At 44.3% G+C, this 22,322-nt stretch overlaps 1 protein-coding gene and 1 long non-coding RNA gene across 5 annotated transcripts in view; one reads left to right on the forward strand and one right to left on the reverse strand.

The window, feature by feature from the left end:
- Ntm (neurotrimin) overlaps positions 1 to 22,322 on the reverse strand; it is a 987,861-nt gene that overhangs the window by 182,258 nt on the left and 783,281 nt on the right. For all 4 annotated transcript variants that reach the window (XM_015995471.3, XM_042280600.2, XM_076575913.1 and 1 more), the window contains exon 3: positions 6,984 to 7,216. In XM_015995471.3, the coding sequence (XP_015850957.1) occupies positions 6,984 to 7,216 (233 nt within the window). The remainder of the gene's footprint in view (positions 1 to 6,983; positions 7,217 to 22,322) is intronic.
- On the forward strand, positions 774 to 8,739 carry LOC143274211 (uncharacterized). Its single transcript, XR_013052663.1, has 3 exons — positions 774 to 916; positions 5,744 to 5,937; positions 8,266 to 8,739. It is a non-coding gene; the product is annotated as an uncharacterized LOC143274211 (long non-coding RNA).

A 22,322-nucleotide genomic window follows, 5' to 3' on the forward strand; every position in this document is an offset into this window, starting at 1 on the left:
CAAGGCCAAAAGACTGAGAATTTTTAGTTTTCAAAGGAAGGCAACAGTGGCCTGAATATAAGTCACAAGGCAAACTGCACACCAGTCTTTCTGAGCAGGCAAGAGTCACCATGGGTCACTCAGGGCACTGAGATCAATAATGTTGCCTTTGATATCACTCTCTGCAAACCATTGTGTGTATATCCTGCAGCCTCCAACTCCACAAGCCTTTAGGGATATGACAGTGAGGACATAGTCTAGATTATATATGCACGGCTTTCCCAGGAAGCCTCCAAAAGACCCCATATAATCTTTAATTAAGAATATCTGAAAGGCATGATCAGGAAGGGCCTTTTAAAAAAAAAGAATCTCTGCCTCACAATTAGTTTGAATAAAGCAATAACTCCAATCTGCAAATGAGAGGCCACATAAGGTTTATTTCAACAATGCTGATATTTAAGATCTGAATTCATTCTCCCCCAAAATAAAATGACAACCTTTCTACTTGGAAGCTGAATAAAGAATAAAGATACAGGGGGAAACCTTGCCAATTTCTTCACTCCATGGTGAAGCTAAGACAGCTTGGAAGCTGTTTGGATTCCCTGGGGAAAGCCACCCCCGGGAAATGATGTTCCTGGCTGCTTACAGAATTTCACTAGGGAGCCCTAACTGCTCACCTGAAGGAGTTCTGCTGACTCCCTGAAGTTCTAGGAAGTAGCCATAGTCACCTGGATCTCTGTTCCTTTAGAACCATATGTGAAGTAAAGGGTTCTTCAGAGGAGCCTTGACTACTATTGTGACCAGAGAGATGATGCTAAGTTTTCCAAACTGCTTAGAAAACATAAGGGATGTCACTTGACCCCTAAAACCATATCCACAGAACAGAAGTGACTTTAATGAAGCCAGTGTGACTCACCCTCCTTGACTTATGGAACAGGTATGCTTATAGTGGTTTTCCTGGGATGTGAGCATTGACCTAGCCCTTCTAGCAAGTGATGCCCCTATGGTGTCTGTAAGGCTCCCAGAAATTAAAACCCTCACGAGGTAGAGTGAGATGCTTCATTGGCATGCTACCTACATTTTGCTGATCAATTGCAAGGAGAATGTCTTACTTCCTCGCCATTTTCCACAGTGCTTTGAGGAATACTTCAATTTCATAGTAGAATTTAATTCCCATAGCTTTTCAAAGTTCTGCTAAATTTAAATGCAGAGCCTTATGATCAGAGAAAAATGTACGTTTTCACATATTTCTTGAAGGAAGCAGAAAGAGAGTGTCCCAGTGTTCTCCACTGTCTGTCACTTGGGGCCACTGAAACCTAGACATGAACATAAAGTTCTCCTGTGTGAGCTGAATCCTTTCTCTTGGGCACTGGTTGGTGCTGTTGACCTCCACTGTGGACTCAGCCAGGTGTAGTTAGAATGGAAACTGGTCATAAGATCTTCCCAGTGCTCCAAGAGCCTTGTAATATGAGGAGGAGATGGTACCTCCTACTGTGTGTGGAGGGACAGAAATCTTTGCTTCAAAGCTATTGTTCCTATTCTCTTAATCACAGTAACGAATTTTGCTTGACAAGGTCAATTAATTATTCAAGATTGTAACACACACACACACACACACACACACACACACACACACACACACACACACTTGGGCTGGCAAGAAGAGAGGATTAGGAACCTGGAGACAATAAAAGGTAAATGAAGAGTTGGAATGGTCACAGTTGAATTGTTTATGGCACTAGCTGGTTGCAGGTCTCACAGCCCAGTCTCCTCCCCTTGAAATTCCATGAACACAGGGACTGGTCCCTTACTGTACAGTAGACATCAGTGGTTCCCTCCTGCACTAGAGTTTCAGAGCTGCTTGACTCCAAAGGCAGGTAATTAACTGTGAGACAATAGCAGGGATTTTCAGATTAACTCTGCCTAGAGAGAAAGAGGAAAACTCATTTTCACCAAACAAAAGGGACAGGGTGCGATTAGATGCTCTAATGACAATGGAGAGACCTAGATAGGGCTTGAAAAACTGATAAAGAGGCCCAAAGCCTTTTTTCTTATTATGAAAGGAATATCCTTGTTTTTCCAAGTTCTGCTTTCTACTGTTCTCTATCATGCAAATGTTTTTCTAGATGAGATTAAAGTCCCAAGGGTACTTGGTCAAGGCTGAGAAGTCCTCCTGCATGCTTGGGGGAAGAAGGCCTTTCACCTCTGTGGTCTCTGCAGCATGGCTTGATAATATAAACACTTACAGGATTGGGAGACAAAGGGCTCCTTAGATGTCTTCTCTAGCTGCCTGCAACTTGGCAAAGGACCCAGTGGTAGCCAGTATTTTATTTACTCTGTTTTCTGAGGTCCCACGTCTTCCATGGGACCAACCAAGACAGGAGGATGGCCATTTTGAAAGCATACAAAACTCATTTGGCAGCAAAATCGAGAGCTGAAATATGCAGCTAGATTTCAGAAGCAGACACTTACTAATTGTACCCATGAAGATGAAATCTAGAGGTCAAAAGGATAGATGTGTTTTTATAAGATTTATTTTATTTTTAATTCTGTGTATGTGTGTGTTTGGTTGTATGTGCCTGTAAGTGTAAGGGCCTGCAAAAGCCAGAGGAGGACATTGAATCCTCTGGAACTGGTGTTACAGATGGTTGTAAGCCACCTAACATATCTATGTTAGATAGACCCAAATTTGGGTCTTCTACAAGAGCCATCACTCAATGCTCAGCCGCCCCCATCCCCCATTCCATCCGAAAGACAGTATTCTAGCTGCCTAACTGGTTTTGCAAATCCTTGAGTGGCACTTCTTACTCTCCACATTCTGGATGGCATCTTCCTTTCATTCATCTTTGGACTCTTCTTCTCTGTCCTAGGTAAGAAAAGAACCCCAGTTTTTCATCCCTCAACTTTTGTTTTTAAAGGAATGCCATCTCTTCTTTCCATCTTCTCTCCAAAATCTGTTTCCATCCCATTCTAGCCCTTCATGGCGGGAAACATCCTCACCATACCAGTAACCACTGGCAGCACTGTCCAGTAATGCTCTCTGTGATGAGAGCTCAGGTCCGTGCTCTGTGTCTACATCATCTACTGTGTTAGAAAACATGGTTCCTAGGACTGAAGAAGTGTTAGTTTTATTTCTGCTGTTTTAAATTGTCACTCTAGTGAGTCACTAGTTAACACAGTCTCTGCTTTCCCCATCCTTCCCTGATGCATTCCCTTCTACTTGCCTTCAATGCAAGTCCAAAGCTCTCCTTCTCCCACAGATGATTTTTCTATCCTTGCCAAAGAGACTTGGCCCATATAATTGTCTGGGCCTTGTCTGAAGCCTGGATCCTTCTCTTTCACCAGCTGCTCCCTCCAAGTTCCTGACTGAACAATTTCTAAGCACCTTTCTTCTCTTCCTCAGGCTGGCCACGCCCCACCCTGGGGCTGAGTTCAGTGCCTCCACATCTTCCTTGGATTCCCACTGATCGGCCAATGGGTCTCGCCATGAACCATTCCTCTCACTGGGACTCACAATGGCCCTGTGTGACAGCTGCTCCTCCAACTCCTCTTCTGCCTGTCATCTGCAATGAGTGAGGGCTATAAATGCCAACCCAGCCCAAACTGAACACAGTCCACATTGGAGGCACCTGACCAGTCCTGTTCTAGAAACCATGCTTCCCTATCATCATGAGGAGATGAAAAGAGTTTAGGAGAATTTATGAAATCACAAAGTCATCTATAAAACAAAATAAAAATTAAACTAATGGAGTAGAGATTCAGGCAGCAGCATCCATACTCACATGGATTCTTGGGGATGAATTGAAAAAAATGACACACTATTCTATCTTTCCACACAAAAGTAAATTGGGTCTTCAAGGGCAACACTGTGTTCTTCCTTATGTACTAAGTTCCAAGCCAGGGGAACATCCTACTAGAAATATTTGTTGGAGACTAATTATTGCAGAAAGGAATGAATGAGTTCATGTCTGCCTCTTGGGCAAATGAAGTTATGGTGTCATGACTATGTTTAAGAGGCAACCATTTTGAATTGCAACTGTAAAGAAAGATCTAATATAGAGAACTAAAGGACTGCGTAGCATATTTGACAGTCATGATGCTACAAATAATCTTGGACTTCAGACAGATTGCAAGAGGTGATGGCAGTGTCATTCCCCCCACCTCTTGGTATGCACACGTGTGCGCACACACACACATGATGCTGGCTGTACAGATATAAGTCCATGTGGGCACAATACTGGGTCTGTTCTTTGTGGTTACTGATGTTTGCATTTCTGTTTTTCAATGATCACAGTGCTATTCGGAGAACTCAATGTGCCTGACTTGCATTCCAGCAGTGTTTGGTTGAAAAGCAACTTAAATCCAGACCGTCAGCTTCTGCTAAGGGAATTAGGGTCTCTGTTCAGTATAATAAATGATCCCAAGACAAATATATTTCTTTTTTTAATCCTGCATGGTAGTATATCCTCTTTCCAATACAGAGTCTGGCTCTATTTAGTTTGTCTGATTGCTTTGAAGAACAAGACAGGTTGACTCTGGAAAAACTATGGTCCTCTATTCATTAACGTGTCAATAATACTCAGCCCAGGCATATTGACAGCGGATTAGCTTGGGCTGAGTCTGTGTACAAGACCAATGCCTTCTTTAACCCAGCTTGTTTCCAGATCAATACACCCATCAGCATTCGAAAATTAGCCCAAGATGAGATTCCAATACTCGAGATGGTGTGTCATGGGAAGAGGGCACCTAGCCAAGTCACAGATGTAAACACCTGGCTATGGATTAAACATTTTCCATTAGCTTGGACGTGAGTGAGGATGGATGTAGACTGTATCCCCTCCCTTCCTCCTGTTGCCCCACCTCCCAAGCATTCAATCTTCTTTCTTGGAGCTCATGTAAGATCTTTGTACTATAATACCAGATATTTCCTCCAGTAAGCATTCATTAAATGCCCAATGTATACAAACCAGTCTACTATTTAGGGCAGGAACGTACAGGTGTGTGCAAGGAGATGTAGAGGAAAAAAACATTTACTAAAACCTGGCTTCTTGTTTTCTAAGAGGTCTTAGAATTGTCCCTTTCATGCCCTTTCTCATTCCATGATGGTGCCACTTCCTGCACAAGCCTCTGGTCAAAGCTTCTACCTTTCCTGGTCATTGAAAGACATTCTGCCCAAGGAAGGACTTTAGAGGTGCTACCCAGTAAAGAGCAAGGATGGCTTCCCTGGAGCATTCACCAAACTTCCCTACAGAATTGGGACTCTTATCTTTTATTTTGTCTACCTATGTACTAGGAAAATCTATTGTATTCCGAGAATGTATACACGCTCAAACAAAAATCTCACATAGCAGTACCTAGGCTGCTATTTATAATGCCCTCAAACACCAGCTATGCAATTCTATTTTAAAACGCTATTTGCACAAAGTTGTTTGAAAAAAAAAATACTCATTTATATAACCAATAAAAGAAAGAAAACATAATTTCCTTTGGTTAAAAAAACAATAAGTGAAAGTTATAAAACCCTGACGTGACCATATTCTGCCACAGCCTGATAGCTTTTGGGGTACGGCTGCCATCACCACTGACTAAGCTGTACCCAAGTGTCCCCATATCCTAACCTGCTCTCCTCTCATGGCTGCTCACGCTACCCTGCTTCTCCCAGTTCTGATTCATGACCCCGGTCTGCTTTCTTCACCTTTCACCGAGACTACCCCTCACTCTTCCAATTTGTCCTTCTCATCCCTCCTCATTTTTTCTCTCTCAGCAGTTACCCGGGTCTTCACCTTACTCTCATGCATACCGCCAGGAAAGCCGGCTGCAAGAAAGACTTCACAGCCCTGCTGGACACTTGCCACCTCACTGGTAAAGAGAGCCAGGGACCACGATGGGGGCTGTGGAGAGGAAACTCCAACCTAGAATTTCACTTCCCTGGATCTTCAGTTCTGAGAGAACAAACAAGTATGTAACCTACTGTAAAACATGACTAAATGTTTAAAAATATCACTAGTATTTAAAAAAAAAATCAAAGGGAACTTTCAATAGCACAGTGACTAACAGGTAAATACTCCTCCATCGGCCAAGCTTCCTAGTAAATGCTTTCATTCATCTGTGTGTAAAATGTAATCCCAACCCCACTCCTCACATTCACCCCATTTCACACAAGAGGCCCCTGAGGGGCAGCAATACTTGTTTTAGGCCTTTCCATCAAAAAGCAGATAATGTGACTCAAAACTGTTGTTCAATAACTAAGAATCCATCTATTTGTTAAGTGTAGTTTGCTGCCCATGGGCCAGTCTGATTTTGAGGCGTGTGAATGACAGCTCCATGATGTGAGAAACAGAGAGAGTAGAACCTACAGAAATACCACAAGACCCACCCAAACACCAGCAACCCCCACCAAGCAGACTGTGTGCCTAAAAAAGTGCAAACAAGAAGAGCAGAGAACAGCCAAGCAGGGACCCTGAATCCAGTCTTATAGCAGAGACACGGGGGAGATAATCCTGGTTGGATGAGGAAAGAAGAAAGTATAGTATGTGTGTGTGTGTGTGTGTGTGTGTGTGTGTGTGTGTGTGTGTGTGTGGTGGTTGAGATAAGTTCCCAGGGTGAGGTAAGATCACTGCTGCCTGGCTCTGCTGTCACTGTAGGCTGGTCTAGGGCATGGCACATATACTGCAACAGAAGAACATTACAATTCTGGTCTTAAAATAAAGCAAACTTGTAGTTGGATGCAACATTTTGAAAATGCTAAAAGGAGGAAAAGCCAAGGAAAGCAATAATTAGAAGATAATTTTGTACAAAAAATATTATTGGAATACAAGAAAAACTAGTTCAACTCAACAAGCAAATTATTGGAACGTTCAGTGTCTAGCTGCAAGATGATGACCAGAAAGGTGTGCTTGCTGGGGAGAAGAGCAAGGATCATCTTGGTTTAGGATCATGGAAAAAACAGTAAACATTGACATTCCCAGCCATCCATTTAGGCCTCCCAGCCAAGCCCCACTCACCTTGTACAATGAGGTGGACCCTGGAAGTCTTAGGGTGGTTGTCTGTCTGTACCGAACAGGTATAAGGGCCCTCGTCATACACATCCACATTCTGGATCTCAATGCTGTACTGGGTCTGGGTGTTACTCAGGAGGACCACACGAGGATCTAGGCACCACTTGTCATTTCCAGCATAGAGGATGGTACTGCGGTTTAGCCAAGCCACCCGGGTGACTCGGTTGTCAATTGTACACCTGCAAGACAAAGCCAGACAGATAAGTGAAAGGACCAGAGAGAAAACAGAGGCTGTTAGAGTCAGGCTAGCATACCTCCTCATGCCTTATTTCCCCCCTTCATATCTAGTGGGCAGACATGCATTTCCTATGTTTGTTTTGCTATGGGTAGAACGTTCCAGAACTCACCAGTAGGGCACTTGTAGGATTGTGGCTTTAGAATATCCGATTATCCTAACTTTCTAGATTGTGAGGAGTTTGGTTCCTCTAAAGACACAGGGGGAAATGACCATTTCAAATAACCTCTGAGAGCAAACCCAAGGCATCTTGCATACTCAGAATGTGTAGAATGTCAGAATACGACTGGCCCTCCTAGTTCAGTGCTAGGATCCCCATGATATGGACAGTGATAATCCCCATTGTCACTGTCTGGGTATTTGGGATGTGCTAAGCTGTTCAATACTTGCAACAGCCCTGTGGGGTGTATTTTATTGGAAAAAGAATTCAGGCACAAGGATGCTAAATGCTTTTCCAATTCACAGTTAATATGTGCTGGCTCAGAAACCGAGCTTTAACTACAAACCATCCTTCCACTCATCTCAATATAGCAAATTCTAACAGAAGGCTTCTGAAGTCAAAACTAAATACGGACCACCACTATTGCTATTTATCTTCATTATACCCAGGGCAGAAATGTTCAATTATTGCTAGACTAAAGACAGTTTCTAAAATCTCAAAACTGTTTTGCACATATAAAAATAGATTCCCTTTCTTTTTATTTTTGCATCTGGAGTCCTCAAGTTGTGGAAGCTTCCTTTTCTTTTCTGTACTTTGAAACCTCCCAGTAACTCTTGCCAAGTCTCCATCAGATCTCTCTGTCTGTATTCATTTCCCTCTCTTGTTACACCAAGTATGTCCTGTGGCCTAAGGCTAAATTCACAAACACAGTGTCCTGCTCCTTACATTACAATGCTGGGAATGGCTGTGTTGCATGGTCTGTATAATGATGCCTCAAATGTCTGCACTCTTTTCGTGTATAAAGTACTTTCACATTCACACTGTCTCATTAGGTTCCTGCAACAAATCTTGGAGGAAGATGCTCAAATCCGTTTCCTGTTCCAAAGACCGGGGCTTCAGAGTTCCAACTCGCCTGGGCCTTATGCAGTGAAAGAGAAAGTGCTGAAGATAGGCCCCCCTTGAATATCTCATTCCTAGCGCTGAGTGTGCCTCACAGTGTGCAAAGGTGACCTTTTCAGTGGGAAGGTATCATGGTTTACTTTGATTGCCAACTTCACTGGCTTCAGAAATTCTTGGAAACTAATAAAGCATATACACAGGGTTATCTCTGAGAGGAGTAGGGGGAAGAAACAAAGATCTGCTAAGAATTTGGGGTTCACCATCTCAAGGGATGCCACAGAGACATCCTCTTTCTCTGATTCTTGTTGCTATGACATGAACTGCTCTGCTCTGGCCTCCCACCTCACCAAATATGATGGACTTGCACCTGTGAAACCATGAACTACAATAAACCTTGCCTTCTACAAGTTGTTTCACTCAGGTATTTTCCCACAGTGTCAGAAAGCCAACCCGAAATGTCTTTGTGTATGTTGAATCCTCAGAGTGGTCTGTTACCATTAAAAGGAAAAGGAAAAAAAAAAGAGCCAAGCATTGCCAGTAAGCCCCTACACTTCCTGCTTCCTGACAACTACTGTAGGTCACTCAGGCACAGGTGGACATTTTGCTGAGAGTGAGTGCTTATGGGGAAATCTGCCCAATCAGAAGGGTCCAGCAGGTTTGCAGCACTTAGGGGATTTTCCGGCAATGCTGGAGAAATGGAGGGTGTGATGTTGACATATGGCATGAAAGTGATAGAAGACCCAACTGGGGAGATGCCAGGATACTAGCTCAAAGCATGGGCATGTGCCACTTACATCAGAATCACATGTGTAGCATGAACCTTAAAAGGTTTTATTAATAAAATCAAACCCAGGCCAGGTATTGGGGTGAATGCTGGAAGGTCAGAGAAGTACAACAAGCCACAGCTACCTCACCTCGCCAGTTCCTCAACTGGTCCTGTTTCCTGAGACTAGAAGCCTCTGAGTCCTCATCCAGAATAAATCTCAGTTGAACTGCTGCTAGAAGCCTGAAAGCTTAAGCAGCCAAATGCTTAACCAGGCCAAATGCTTCTAGTTTCTGATCCTCACGCCTTATATACCTTTCTGCTTTCTGCCCCACTCCCTGGGATTAAAGGCTCACTTTCTGGGATTAAAGGTGAGTGTCACATGCCTGGCTGTTTCCAATGTGGCCTTGAACTCACAAAGATCCAGAGGGATTTCTGCCTTGTGAATGCTAGGATTAAAGGTGTGAGTGCCACCATTTTCTAGACTAAGTATCTAGTGGCTTTTCTGTTCTCTGACCCCACATAAGTTTATTAGGGTACACAATATTTTGGGAAACACAATACCACCACACACATGAAAGGTTGGTAAGCTCCACCATTCCTTATATTACTGATTCAGTCTTTGAGAACCCAGAAACATTAAGTTATAACAAGAACTCAGCTGAATCAAATATAGACTGGAGTTGGAAAGTTACTGATATAGAACAGTGCATCCAGGACCACCTATATAATTTATGGAGCCTGAGGCCAAATGAAAACATCAAGACCTCTGTCAGTGAGAAGGTCCAGATGGCAAGAGTGGAGCGCCAAACCAAATGTGGGTTTGCAAATCAATAGTCATGAAGCCAGCTCTACTGCTCCTCAAACTTGTAAACTGTGAGGAGAGGTTGCTGAAAAATAGGTTCTGATCTGGTACACCAGAGGTAGGGTCTGAGACTGCTCTCTCTCTTTCTCTTTCTCTTTCTCTTCTCTCTCTCTCTCTCTCTCTCTCTCTCTCTCTCTCTCTCTCTCTCTCTCTCTCTCTCTCTCATTTCTATACGTATCCTAGGCTACCAATTTTAAACTCTGCTTCAACCTCCAGAGTACTAGGATTACAGGCCTGTTTCATCATGCCCGATTTAAGGTTCTGTTTCACCTAGGCATTCACCTAGAACCCTGGGCCATTCTTTGGGGTGATTTTATTTGGAGGTGAATTGTATACACATTAGTGTTTGGGAAGCTGTGAGACTACACCTCACTGCTAACATGTGGCAGGCAAGCAAGCAGCTTTTACATCACAAACAGCATTACCATCACCTGGGAGCTTGTTAGAAGTGCAAAATCCAAAGCCCAACTTCAGAGGCAGTGAATCAGAAACTGCATTTTAATAAGCTCTCCAGGTAACTTGATTGCACAGTGATGCTTAGACTGGTCTAGACAATATTCTAAGTCTCTGTTTTGGCTTCAAGGAAAACTTCCAGAACACACTGAGAGTGTCCAAGACAGAGTGAGAGATCCTTGACAAAGGAAACTCCTGATGGTGTTCCCTTCCTTTCAAATCTCACAGAACAATGGTCTTCATCTTGGGCTGCATTGACTGAAACCTGGCTCTGAAATCACAGCTTCTTTGAAAACCCTGAAGTACAAATCATTCCACAGCTCGTTTTACTAGAAACAACTTTTACAGTAATAACTTTAAGGGAAAACCCTGTTCTCAGTGTTGCTTGGGTTCAAGCAGGTTACCAGAAACTTACACTCATGGCCAATGCTTGCTGAACACATATCTCTACTTACTAAGTATTGTGCAAGCCTATTCGATGAACTATTAGCATCTCAAAAACTTGGCTACATTGATTTGTTGTTGCTAATCGACAGATCAAGTTAGCCAAGCCTAAGAAACATCTATATAAGAAAATCACAGTGATATTAACATTTTGTTTTACTTTTCACCTTCGATGTTCTTTAATGTCCTTATAAGACCTCAAACACATTTAAGCCCCAGGTTTTCAGACTCAGTTTTCATCAGAATAACTGGCTGATAGCACACCACAGGGATAGCTGGGTGGTTCTGGGTGGGGGACTGAGATACTACAATTTGTTGTAACCCCAAGGGTGCTCATAGTGGAGGGTGATGGCCTGGAGACCACACTGTGTGGACCACTAATTCAGAGATCTGGTTTCTGCTGAAATGAGAACAACAGAGTGGATAGGGTTAGGAAATGACTCTTGTCAGAAACAATTTTCCATTACTTTGCCGGAGAAAACTTTCTTGTAACCAACGTGTACTGGGAAGCCAGAAGCAGATGCTTAGTAACTTTTTCTCCCAGTAGCTGAAATTAAAGCAGATAGCAGTTAAATGCCCATGGTGCAGGAAATGCTGACCAACAGACCCTGAGCCATGGGCACAGTTGTTGACACCCACTACTCAGGCTTCTCACAGCCTTCAGGGATACCACAGGGACTCAGTCTTCAGAGGTAGTACCAAATGGATGTCCTGGGCTACCCATAGAGGTCTAATTATTGAATACGGACTGAAGGAGAAGCCTTCTCATCACACTACATCACTTTACAGGGCCCAGGGTGGTTCCTCAGCAAACAAGCTAACACTCCAAATGCAGCCAATTTCCAGCACAGTTATGGAGTCCCTATGATACACTACACTGAGAAGTTGGCATAGTTTCAGCTGCGGTTTTGGGCACATCCAAGGTCATGTTGAGATGTCCAAACTGTCACTGCTGTGTATCAGTCTTGCTGAGTCTCCGTGGAATTAACACAGGCGTCTGCAGAGATGGATCACAAAGGTAACTCGGCAGCCAACTCCTGTCACCTGCTCATACCTGCCCCCATCTATCTGTCTCATTTATCCAGTCTCTATAACAATGCAGAGGAGACATTTCTTCCAGGAAAAAAAAAAGTGAAATAGATAATTGCTCCTCAGCCAGAGTGAGTGCTCAGTTGGTGGGGAGAGGCAGACATTAGGGTGGGAAATTTGGCCAACAGTCCCCTCTTTACAGACATGCCATGCCTCCAAACAGTTCTACATAGTTATTCCTGAAGCACACCACTATTTCACCTTCCTTAGGAAGACATTAAAGATAGGATTCAATGAGAGTGAATAAGGTTTTAAACTTATCCTTCCCTGACAAACCAAGCAAGGGAAGCTGGAGCTGGACTCTTGTCAGAGAGCAGGAAACAGTCAGAGGCCAGCAGGACAGAGGAAGGAGAGAGGCGGTAGATGGAAAGCATGGGGTGGGTGTTCGGCACACCAGGAATGTGTCATGATGAGAACAAGAGCTAGAAACTGCTCCCATAGGGCAGGTCTCCAAGGCAACAGCTCAGAGGATGCCCTTGCTGGAAGCAGCAGTGCCAGGAGAGGGTTCCAGTTCCTCTTTCTTTGTTACTTCCTTTTCAGCTCATCTGCCTAAAGGGCTATGTCTGACTACACGGTGGAAATAGAAAGGAGGCACCTGGACACTTGGTTGGAACATCTGGACTCACCAGGTCATGTCCCTTCCTACACTTTACCTCAGTTCCAATTTCTTTTCATTTTCCTTGCAAGAAGCCTTCAGATAGCTGGATAGTACCCTCTCTCCTGGATCAACCCACTTTCTATATAAGAGCTCTGTAGTCTCTCATTCTCTCTCTGTCTGTCTCTGTCTGTCTCTGTCTGTCTCTGTCTCTGTCTCTGTCTCTCTCTCTCTCTCTCTCTCTCTCTCTCTCTCTGTCTCTGTCTCTACTGCTCCTTCTCAAGCTCCAACCTATGAATAAACTTCTCTCTACAACCTTCTGTCCATGAATTTCATTCTTTGAATTCGTAAGAGTGTGAAAGCCACTAGGGCTAGGGGTGGCTTTGGTGGCCAGGATCAGAGAAAGGCTCTACAGTTCTCACAGACACACTCACATTCCTGTGTCATCATATCTCCCAGTATCTAGAGATATACCAGCCTCCCACTTCAACATCCTCCCTCCTGTTATGATTTGGGTATGAAACAGACCCCAGGAGACTTTTGTGTTACAGCCTTGGGTCCCAGCTGGTAGATCCAGCCCCAAAGATGTTTGGAACATGGGGTCTCTGTCCCTTGTGGTTTCCTGGCTACCATGAGGTGAGCAACTTGGTTTTCTGTACCCTTCAGCTGTGATGGTCTACCTCATCACTGTCTAGAAACAACCCATCTGCCATCCATGGACTAGAACCTCTAAAACTGTGAGCCAAAGTAAGTCCTTTCTTCCCTGAGTTATTTCCAGGGGTATTTGACACAAGGACACATTTATCACACTGCCCAAAGTGACTCTCATACCAAGATAGAAGAACCCCCTTTGTGTGTTCATACCCAAGACCTTTAGAGGGAACTCTACAACTCGCTACTCTACTCATCTCTAACGTGCCCTGACAGACAGACAGCCTGAGGGCTCGACCACCAGCTCCAAATACATCCCAGCCTTTGGTATTTGGGTGTATGGCTTTCTGCCATCACTACATCAGCTCTCCCTTCTGCATGTGACCTTCGACATCCCATAGCCTGGCTTTGCCAACATCCTGGAAGAATCCTGACAGAGGAAGAAGGGCCAGAGAGACATCCAGTTGCCTTTTTTTTTTTTAAACTAGGCCAGTGTCCTCTTTATGTGCATATGTGACTGTCTGTGTTATGAACATTCTTCTTGTGGAGAGTATACAGAGTCATCTAAGGGTCTATCCTTTGAGACTGCCCTGCACATATGAACTGCCAGAGCATCATCTATGGTGATGGAAAGCCTCACGTGCAGTTGGCCAGAAAAGGATCCAGCCGTAGGAGAACAAACTCAACCACGAACCTCTAGGACACAGGGTGAGGTAGAGAAGGCTTCCAAATTTGTAATTGTCTGCAGCTGCATTTACTGCCCCAAAGAAGATTTAAAGTCCCCTGATGTCTTCCACAGCGAGCAGTAATTGTGTTTTGGTAGAGAGGAGAAGTACAAAGTGGTGAAGCAAGCCCAGAACACACGTCTCAGAAACCAAACTGCATAAGTGTGAACTTGGGTGGCCCCTCACACTGCTTTTGGAATCAGGATGAGAAAAGAGAAAGATAAGAACTTGAAAACTGAAAGAAAAGTAGGTTAAAGGGGTCTGTTTGGAGCCTCCTAAAGACAGGCGGAGTGTTGAAAAAAAAGGGAAGGATGATTGAAGAAAGGAGAGAAAAGCCATGCCTGGCCTCTTGTGATAGCACTTGCCTGAGGATCTGACGGCAATAATGGATCCAGACAGTGTGCAATCCGCCAGCTCCTCCTATCAAATGGCCCTTTAACTGCTATTGAAAGGCGGCACGCTTGAGACCACAGCAAAAAAAGGTGCCTGTGTCCTTCACAGCACCTGGTCACAACTGTCCCTTATCACACAGAAATGCTGCAGCCACCTCCAAGTTGGGCTCCCCTCACTTTTGGCACATGCTCTACCCACCTCAAACTTCTCAGCAAGTATCGCAACTTGGGTGGCTTGAGACACCTTCACTCAGACCCAGGGCATTGGAGCCCTTGTGTGAGCCTTCCATAACTGCTTCTCTGAGGAAGTGTTTTCCAGGGAAAATCAGGCAACAAAGGTACCATGCCTCAATGCTGATCCAATGGAAATTCAGAGGCCAGAGGACACCTCAGATCTCTAGAGTAAGAGACATCCCCAGTAGTGACCTGCCTTTTTTTTTTTTTTTTTTTTTTTTGAACCTCCTAGTTAACTTTTAGAATCTACATTCATGTTCTTATTTACAAATTTGAGTTGGACCTTACAGACAAAATCTCCAGTTCTCCTCAGTTCAAACTGGTGCTCCTTCTCCCAAGCGGTACTGGTTTGACTTTAAATAACAAAAGCAGCATACAATGACATCCTCCCTCACTGTGAAGATAATGACCAGGCTGGCCACGCCTCAGCGGAAGCAGAGGCCATGCTTGTGATGGAGAAGAAAAGGCAGTGGAGGAGGACAACCAAACCAAAGCAGCTGGACACATAGCATGCTGTGCCTGTGGCTCCATGCTGCCAGGACACAGCTGTGGTTGGGGGAGGGATGGGAAGAGGAAGGGCACATGGCAGAAGTCTGGCCACTGGAGTGAAAGTGTCTCCTTTCTGCCTCCAAGGTCTCCGAGTTACTTCACAGATTGTGTTTAAGTCATCTGTGGTGAAAATAACTTTTCTCCTCCACGGAGTCAAGAAGAGATCCATGCATAGAAAAGTGTTTCTCTGAATACCAGAGAGACCCTAGCAGAACTCCTCTATGTTCTATTACATGGACACCTCCCTCATCCAAGCTCTGTATGTTTCTTATATCCTTAATATAATTGTAAATTCTTGAAAGGCTACACCTAGGCCTTATTTCCTTGTGTGTAGAGTCCAAGGTACACACCAAGCATCTGCTTACTGATTATTTGAATGGTGCCCCCCCCCATTGTTTACAAATTTCAAGAGGAAAAGGATGTGAGGACTATGGCCACTAAAGGTCTGAGTGAATATAAGAAGGATTTATAAGAATAAATACATGACATGCAGTGGTGGCACACACCTTTAATCCCAGCACTTGAGAGGCAGTGAGTTTGAGGCCAGCCTGGTCTACAGAGCAAGGTAAGGAACAGGCACCAAAACTACACAGAGAAACTCTGTCTCGAAGAACAAAACAAAACAAAGCAAAACAAAAGAATAAATACACTGCGTGTCTCTAAGAACCCATATTTGCAAACATGATTGTATATGCCACCATCCATACTTCCTCATAAGCTCAAAGGAGGCAGTCTCCTGCTCCTCACTAATGCCTTGGGGACAAAGCAGGAAGACTTTTCTTTGTGGACTTCCATCAAGCCTGTCCACAAGCACATCTACCCACCTGTCCTTTCTATCTAAATCAAATAAATCAGCACTGCTACAAAAAACTCAGTGGATGTTTGGTGGGCAATTACTTTTCTAAAATGAATAGCACAGCATTTTGATTCGTACTGGTAACAAAAACTCAATATCAATACCAATCCCAAAGGAAGCATGGGATAACTCCACAGGTCACATGATATTTTAAGTTACAAATCCCATAAGTCATTCTTTATTCATCCATGGTCTATCTACGTATAAAGAAAGATTTCATAGTTGGTATTAGATGATGTGGGCAATGTGAGGGTGTCTCCACCATGGCAAAGTGTAAGGGTCTTGGCAGGAATGAAGACAACACAGACATCTTGGGCGTCTCTCCTTGGCTATCAGACTACTGAAACAATGAATCCCATTGGAACTGGAATTTCTCCAGGGGTCTCATGTTGGGAGAAAGAAAATGATGGGCTTCTGGTGCAAGTCACACAGGGAGCTCATTTTCCAGAATAAGACTTCATACACTTCTGACAGCATGTCAGAACTCATTGCAAGGAAAGACTAGACAAGAGTGAGGGGCAGGATTATATCTTGACCATGACTTTATTTGTGCATTCTTTAATTTTTTTAAAAATTTTATGTACATGGATGCTCTGCTTGGATGCATGTCTGTGAATCACATCTGTTGCTGGTGCCTTTGGAGGTCAGAAGAGGGCTTTGGATCTCTTAGAACTAGAGTTGTAAGCCACCATGTGGGAACTGAGAATCAACCTACCCTCAGTTCACCAGAAGAGCAGTTGGTGCTCTTAACCACTGGACCATTTCTCTGGGTCCTGCTTATTCATACCTCTTAAACATAAACTTCATGTCTGAATCTCACAGATGGACTGGGGAGGAGAGCATTGGTTCTTGTTCCTCTTCCCCATGTGGCCACATTGACTAAGTCACCATTGCCTGATTTTCACTGTTACTATCTTTTGAATCAGGCTCTTGAAGGATGGGCTCTTAGGACTGCCAAGGTCCACAACCTCCTTTATTCCCTGGGTATCAAAGCCAAACAACATAAAAAATTTTCCTTTCTGTTCACTTCTTTATTGTATTCAAAATAGGCCAAACATGGAAACAGCCATTCCTAAGGGGCAGAGTCTAAATGCACTCATATTCATCACATTCATGGAAAATATGCCTTGAACTCAACTTATCATTTGACTTTGGCTCAAATGGGTGAGACCTGGGAAGCTCCACTCCACCCTCTCTGATGGTTTATTTAGACAGTACTTGTATAGAGAAGATACATCTCTGTGGGTGTTTCCAGAAGAAAACAAGAGGAGGATCAGTGGACTAAGGAGGTCAGATCCTTGCTCATCAATTTGAAATAGTATCATCCAACCCACCAAGGACCTTAATGGAATAAAAAATAAAACAAAGTCAAGACTTTCTCTCTGAGCTAAAATATTCATCTCCTCATGCTCTGGAAAACTTGTTCTTCAGGTTATCGGGTCTTTGGCTTGTATTGAAACTTAGAGTAGAGTTGTAAAATAATGCCTATAATCTCTAAACAAGTAACACATAGGCAGATGATGACAGACAGATGAATCCCATTGGCTCTGTTTCTCTGAAGAACACTGACTGCCAGATACACCCAATCCACGTTTCAGGCATGGAATGTATTGTGTGCAATGGTCTACCTCTCCCCTGGTTGTCTGAACACTGTACACAGTAGACTTTGGTGACTTGAGGTTTTATGTAGAATGCCCCTTCCATATTGACTTTTATGAAAATTCATATCCCTTGGCCTTCCTAGGCCAAGTTTAGAGATTATTTCTTATTCCAATACTTTTTTATTTTCAAGGCTTTTTTTGTCTTCTGAGTACTCTTCAAAATACTTCATTGTGTTGTGTATTACAGGCAATATGTTCATGGTTCATCCTTTTGTGTTATGTGCAGCTCTGGGAAGACAGAAAACACATACAGATTGAACATCTCTAATCTGAAAATATGAAATTCAAAATGCCCTAGAATCTGAAACTTTGTGGGTGCCAACTTGATGCCACAGTGGAAAATTCCATACTATAAAATGTTCTTTCATGAAAAAAAAAATTGGATTATATAAAGTCACTTTCAGGGCACAGGGCATATGTGAAACATTAATAAATTTTGAATTTAGATTTGGGTGCCATCCTAAGACATCTAGTTGTATATATTGCTAATATTCCAAAATCTAAAAATCTGAAATACATCTGGTCCTAAGCATTCTAGTTTAGGGATGCTCAACTTACTATTTGCTTATCTAGTCTACTCCTTGACACTCCCCCACCCCAAAATGACCTCTGGTAGTAATATCAGAGCAACTTAAATCTTGGTGAGTGTTCAGATGGCTATGAAGATGGAGGCTTGTTAATAGTGGTTTAGGCAGGGATGGATATGAACAAGCACAAGGGTGTGAGAATAAGTCCTCTAGGATCTGAGAGTAAAGTGCATAGAACAGAAAGCTTTGACAGGAGAGAAGGAATGCAGTCAGTGAGTCCGCACACAGTTATGTCTGTGTGCCCCTGGACACCACAGTGCACTGACTAGTGTTATCACATCAAGGGGTGCCTCTGCCCTCCAGCATCCAGCTGTTTTGTTAAGCCAATATGAAGCCATGGACGAAGACAGCAGAGGAAAGGAAAGAGATCAAGTGCCAGAGGCTACGCTCCTCTTTCAAAAACCACAGCCGGTGCCAGAGACTCTTTCTACGCAGCAAGGCTCACTTCCTGGAGGGAACTAGGATCTTCTTCCCCTGTCCCTCCCATTTCCAGTGTCCTGACTGTCCTTTGTTGTTTACCAATGCCATGGCAGCACCTTTGTAAAAACCACTCGATTAAACTCTCCTCAAGTAAGGCAATTTGAGCATAATCATTTCTTGCCTATGGAATCTCTGATCACTGTAGGTAGGGTGTTCATCTGCCCAGAGAAAGACTCTCACTGCATCCCGAAGCCAGAAAGTGGCCAAAGTACCTACATAAAGCATACTGCCCAGACTAGCTCAGAGTGTCAGCAAGTTGTCTTTTTTTTCTCCAGTGGACAGCCCAAGGAATCAAGAAGGGAGCTGGGCAAAAGAAAGTTTCAGGAAACAATTCCATCCATAGTCTTGCCTCTGTGTTTAACTCTTTCATCCTGTCCTCACTAACTGGTCTGTGTAAAGCTGCTACCTGAGATGAGATTTCTTCATGCCTCTTTATCTGCCAGCAAGTCATGTCCAGCCTGACAGAGCACCTAGTGGAAAAACTGTAGCACACGTGGTCCTAAGTGGACACTTTCTACAATTACATTGGGCACAAAAAGAATTGATTTGGTGAGTAGGGTGTATGGGCTACACCAGCATATTATTTATACTATATATTGGGAAAGGGGCTGGAAATGGCCTCCTTCCCCCTTGTCTGGCTTGGTGAGACTATAAGAGCTGCATCTGCTTGGCAGCCTTGCACATATCTATCAGTCTGGGGTGAAGCCAGCCTGTATGTTACTTCTGATCCTATCCCTGGGGCTAATCTCATCTCCAGCACCCATAGCAAAGTATTTTCAGCCCTCCCCTAGGTATGTGTCTTGCTTCTGCTACCCATCTATCAATCACTTTGCAGTAATGTGAATATTTAGGTCTTGAACACCTCTGAGTGGGGATAAGCACAAAGCTTAGGAGACAAACCACAGTTGAGGCTAAGTGCTGCCAATACCGTGTGCATGTATGACCTTGTGCATACGTGATTGTACATATTATGGCCCTCTTTGGGGTGAGAAAGGGGAAAGAAGAAAGCAACCCGACTTGTATCCGAATGAAAAGCAGTCTGTGGGCTATGTCAACCTTATCAACAGGAAGGCAGGAGAGGCTCAGAGCTGCTCAGGGGACTCCCATGTTGGAGGGCAGTGAGGAGGGGGTTGTCTCTGTTTTCTCACTAAGTGACCTTGGCCACACACCATTTCACCTCCTTGCGGTGTCACTGTGTCTAAGTGATTGCCTGGGCTGGGGTGGAAGTGAGAGACAGCTGGAAAGTAGGCAAGCATCCTCCCTGGAGAGCAGTTGTCTAGTTACAAAGCCCCCTTCCTGCCATCTGAGTCGGAGAGACAGAGAAAGCAGGAGGCAGAACCAGCAAGAAGATGCAGCCTCAGTGGCTGGAAGCTTGTCCTTTTCCATCTATGACATGTAGAGCCTCTTTTTTTCCTGTGGCTTTTGAGGAGGAAGGGAGAACTCCCTGGGGTATAGAAAATGAGCACTCCTAAGGACTAGGAAATACAGGAATTACTAAGTGCAGAAAGCTCATTGGCTCTCTCTAGATAGTTAATTAAGGTGATGCAGTCCCCACAGGAGGAGCGGATGTCTCTAGGAAGATTAAATCTCCCGGTGGGAAGATGATGCTCTTGCTTAGCCTGCTCACTCCGCGTACCTGGGGAGCCATCACTGGTGCCCACGTTCTGTTGGATCTCCTCACTGGCCCTGGGTCAGCTGCTTCTTTGAACAGGTCCTTCCGCCAATTTGTTGTTAATGATGGGGAAAAGAACTCCAGCTTCTTCACTTCTCTTGCTTCTCAACCAGCAGCTGACTGTATTGGGGGGTCACAGTGAGAATCTTGGGGGCACAGGGAGACAGAAAACAGCAGACATGCTAAGCCAGCTCTGCTCTATCTGTATTATGTACAAGGACTGTGGGAAGATGTAAAAGTAACTCTCTTGACCCAGATGGAAAGGCCCAGAAGAATCTCAGAAGTGTTTTAACCCAAGGGAAAAATGTGTCTCAATTGCTAACCAAAGGTGTATGGCTAGAAGAAATCAGTCCTCTGCCTTTGATGACTCAGGTCTTCAGGGGAAAGATCTCAGAACTCAGTCAGGAGGAACTCAGGGCTCAGGTAGGCAGGGAAGGAGTGTGGACCACCTCAGGACTGTGATACATAGAGCAGCGGGCCAGGACGGGAAGAGAGGAAGCCAGGCCTGGTGTCTGATCTTAGATCTCCTGTGCTGTGCTGCCTACCAGCACAAGACCTAGCAGTGGTGTATGTTCAGCCTGGCTCTGTCGGGTCCCTTTAATCATCTCTTTGTGGCTTCCCAAGCTCCTGCGCTTCTGGTTCTACCCAGCAATTCCTGTTTCTATGTTCTAAGGCCCACCTTGAGGCTACAGACCTCTGTTCACACTTTCACACAGAACTAAGGTTTGCATCCTCCAGGCAGCTATCAGCAGGCTGCCTGTGGGGGACAGAAACTGCCTTAGCCGTCTTCTGGGTCTCTGCCCGAGGCAGAGCTGGCTCTGGGCTCCTGCCTTGCCCTGCCTCCTTGCTTCTGCTCTCTCTCCTAGGATGGTTTTCCTCATGTGTCTAGTCCTTATTTTAAAGGCTGCTTCTGGGGAATCAGCACAAAGTCAACCCTATCTGTAATTCTCATCCCTGCTTCCCAACTGGTAGAACCTGTAAGAAGAGAGAATGAGACTGTTTAAGGTTGCATAGGAAAGTGAGTGGAAGGGAAAGGTGGGTTACTCTGTGGCCAGCTGCTGGGAGTAGGGGCAGATCAGGCAGTCCCTGCTTCTGCAGAAGGCACAGGAGCTACATAAATCCTGAAGCCAAGATCAGTGGGCAGAGAGACACAAACACAGCCAGCCTTCAGTCCTATAGAAGAATACTTGGTGGGAGACACATGTGTGTGAAAATGTGCCTAGGCACGTAGAGACCACTCCCTGAAAGACAAATGTACCTAAAGCTATATATGTGGCTGCAAGATAAAGGGTCAGGTGTCTAGTCTGACAAAAAAAATGGGCTATGTGATGCACAGAGATAGAATATGCATAAACAAAGATCAAAGCCAGCTCATATAAGCCTCTTTGTGCCCCACTGTGGAGTATGTTCTAGGCTATAGTGTGAGCTGCTATCCCAAGGGCCTCGGAAGGCTGAATGGCAGGACAGAAATCATATTTGGAAATGATGAAGTAGCAGGCAGGAGAGAGGATGAGGAGGGTAGGGAAATCAGATACTGTCCAGCTACAGTGGGAATACCAAGCTTTGTACTTCTTAAGGATGGTATTTCTTCTTCTCAAACATGCTGCACTAACTCTTATCATCAGAGAACTGTCTACATAAATGTTCTCTTATAGCCTCACAGGATGAAGTTAAACAAGGCTGGCCAATGGGTTACGTGGAAGGGGTATTTGTGGCTCACAGGATCCCCACGTGTTCTTCAGGCCACTTAATAGCAGCCCTTCTATTCACAATGGCATGGATAAAATGAGATGTATTTGAAAAAAGTTTACTTATCCACTTATTTGTCTGTGTGTTCATTGAGTACCTACTATGTGCCTGACATCATTGTGCCAAGCAGTTAAAGATTCATTACACAGGCAAAACGATATAGACACAGGCACATTCTCTTCCTGCAGAAGAGGAGAGGCCACAGTCCAGCCATGAAGAAGTGTG

Source organism: Peromyscus maniculatus, chromosome 7 (genome assembly GCF_049852395.1).
Source record: "Peromyscus maniculatus bairdii isolate BWxNUB_F1_BW_parent chromosome 7, HU_Pman_BW_mat_3.1, whole genome shotgun sequence".
NCBI classification, from domain to species: domain Eukaryota; kingdom Metazoa; phylum Chordata; class Mammalia; order Rodentia; family Cricetidae; genus Peromyscus; species Peromyscus maniculatus.